Source organism: Otolemur garnettii, unplaced genomic scaffold, assembly GCF_000181295.1.
Source record: "Otolemur garnettii isolate 467f Iridium unplaced genomic scaffold, OtoGar3 scaffold00018, whole genome shotgun sequence".
NCBI classification, from domain to species: Eukaryota; Metazoa; Chordata; class Mammalia; order Primates; family Galagidae; genus Otolemur; species Otolemur garnettii.
In genome coordinates this window covers 24,228,627-24,230,723 of record NW_003852413.1, presented here as the reverse complement: position 1 = coordinate 24,230,723, position 2,097 = coordinate 24,228,627, and the positions used below count along the sequence as shown (strand labels likewise).

Sequence of the window (2,097 nt, the reverse complement as noted above, 5' to 3'; positions counted from 1 at the left end):
GCTACTCAGGAGGCTGAGGCAGGAGGATTGCTTGAACCCAGGAGTCAGAAGTTGCTGTGAGTTATGATGAGGCCATGGCACTCTAGCCTGGGCAAAAAAATAAAAAAAAAAAAAAAAAAAAAAAAACAAAGAAAAAGGAAATGGGGACCTCAGCCCTGGCTCAGGAGGGAGCTCCTTAAACCTTGTGCCACCCTGACCTTCCACCTTCCACCCCTTCTGTCATACTGCAGAGTGAGGAGGAGGGCCGCCTGTACTTCAGCATGGACGATGGCCAGACCCGCTTCACTGACCTGCTGCAGCTTGTGGAGTTCCACCAGCTGAACCGCGGCATTCTGCCTTGTGTGCTGCGCCACTGCTGCACCCGTGTGGCCCTCTGACCATAGCATGAGCCAGCTCCCATCTCAGCCGACTTCAGGCCACTCACTACCCCTCTACTCACCCAGTGAACTTTGGGGTGCAGAAGCCGGGAAGGGATGGTGAATAATTCAAGGGCTGCTCACTCAGCTTTCTCCTTTGTTACTTTGCTTCCCTCACGTGGTTACCCTTGACCCCTCTCCTCCAGGGAAGGTGCTCAGGTGGCCCCTTCCCCTCTGAGAGCTCCTGGAGCACTGCTCTGGGGCAGGGCATTATGGGAGAAATGGGGGCTGCCCAGGTGGTCTTATGCACCACACTTTGTACAGACTGAGAAGCCAGTTGATCTGTTCTGTTTTATACTAGTGACAATAAAAATTATTTTTTGATACATATGAGTTCTGTCTGACAAGGCCTGGCTAGCTGAAGTTGAGAAGAAGGCACCAGTAAAGGCCTCACCAGCCTGGATTTTTTTTTTTTTTTTTGAGACAGTGAGTGCTCACTCTGTTGCCCAGGATAGAGTGCCATGGCATCAGCCTAGCTCACAGCAACTTCAAACTTCTGGGTTCAAGTGATCCTCCTGCCTCAGCAGTAGTTGGGACTACAGGTGCCCACCACAATGCCCAGCTAATTTTTCTATTTTTAGGAGACACAGGAGTCTCACTCTTGCTCAGGCTGGTCTCATAACTCCTGAGCTTAAGAGATTCTCCCATCTCAGCCTCTCAGAGTGCTAGGATTACAGCGGTGAGCTATCACGCCTTGCTGATGTTTTTTTCTGCTTTTGTTTTTCTTTCTTGAGACAGAATCTCACTCTGTTGTCCTCAGTAGAGTGCCATGGTATCATCATAGCTCACAGCAACACTTTGGCTCAATTGATCCTTATGCCTCAGCTTCCTGAGTAGCTGGGACTACAGGTGCCCATCACAACACTCAGCTAATTTTTCTATTTTTAGGAGGGACAGGGTCTTGCCCTTGCTCAGGCTGGTCTCTTAACTCCTGAGCTCAAGCAATCCACCCATCTTGGCTTCCCAGAATACTAGGATTATAGGCATGAGCCATCGTGCCCAGCCCGGCTGATGTTTTTTTGGGGCAGGAGTGGTCATGGTCATCTGAGAGTCTCTATTGCCCACCATAGAGCCCAATAATAGATGCCCAATAATTGTTGGTTAACTGAGTGAATGGATCAGGGAATGTCATCCAGGTATGACTTCCTGATAGGGCTCAAACCTATAGAGGTAATTCCAACAGGCCTGGGAGCTGGAGATGAGTCTGACAGTACCTTTGACCTCAGTGAGCTCCAGAAGACACACAGTTGTGCTTCTACCACCATGACCAAGGTACAGAATGGCGCCATCACCCCCCAAGGTCTGTGCTTCGTATGTCAATCCCTTCTGTTCTTCCCAAATCCAGACCTGCTTTCTGTCCTAGTTCTGCCCCCTCCTGAAAGCCATGTAAACAGAACCTATGGCACTAAGCCCTCTAAGTCTGGCTTTTGTCTCTAGTACAGCCTTCGGTATCCAGAGAGATCTTCCAAAACATAAATCTGCCCATGCCCCAGGCCTCATCTTGTGGCACCTGACCTATTCCCACTGTTCCTAGCAGTCTATGTTTTTGTCCAAGAGTTTTATAGTTTGAGCTTTTACCCGATGGGAGCTCTATAATAAATGTATAAGACTGGCAACACCCGGTGGTGCCCATAGCTGAGTGGGTAGGGCCCTGGCCACATACACTGGAGCTGGCAGGTTC

At 49.7% G+C, this 2,097-nt stretch overlaps 1 protein-coding gene across 3 annotated transcripts in view; it reads left to right on the top strand.

Moving 5' to 3' along the window:
* Positions 1-749, top strand: part of GRB7 (growth factor receptor bound protein 7) — a 9,660-nt gene extending 8,911 nt beyond the window's left edge. For all 3 annotated transcript variants that reach the window (XM_003786412.3, XM_023511290.1, XM_012803250.2), the window contains exon 15: positions 231-749. In XM_003786412.3, the coding sequence (XP_003786460.1) occupies positions 231-377 (147 nt within the window). In that variant the 3' untranslated portion in view covers positions 378-749. The remainder of the gene's footprint in view (positions 1-230) is intronic.
* The last annotated feature ends 1,348 nt before the right edge of the window (positions 750-2,097 follow it).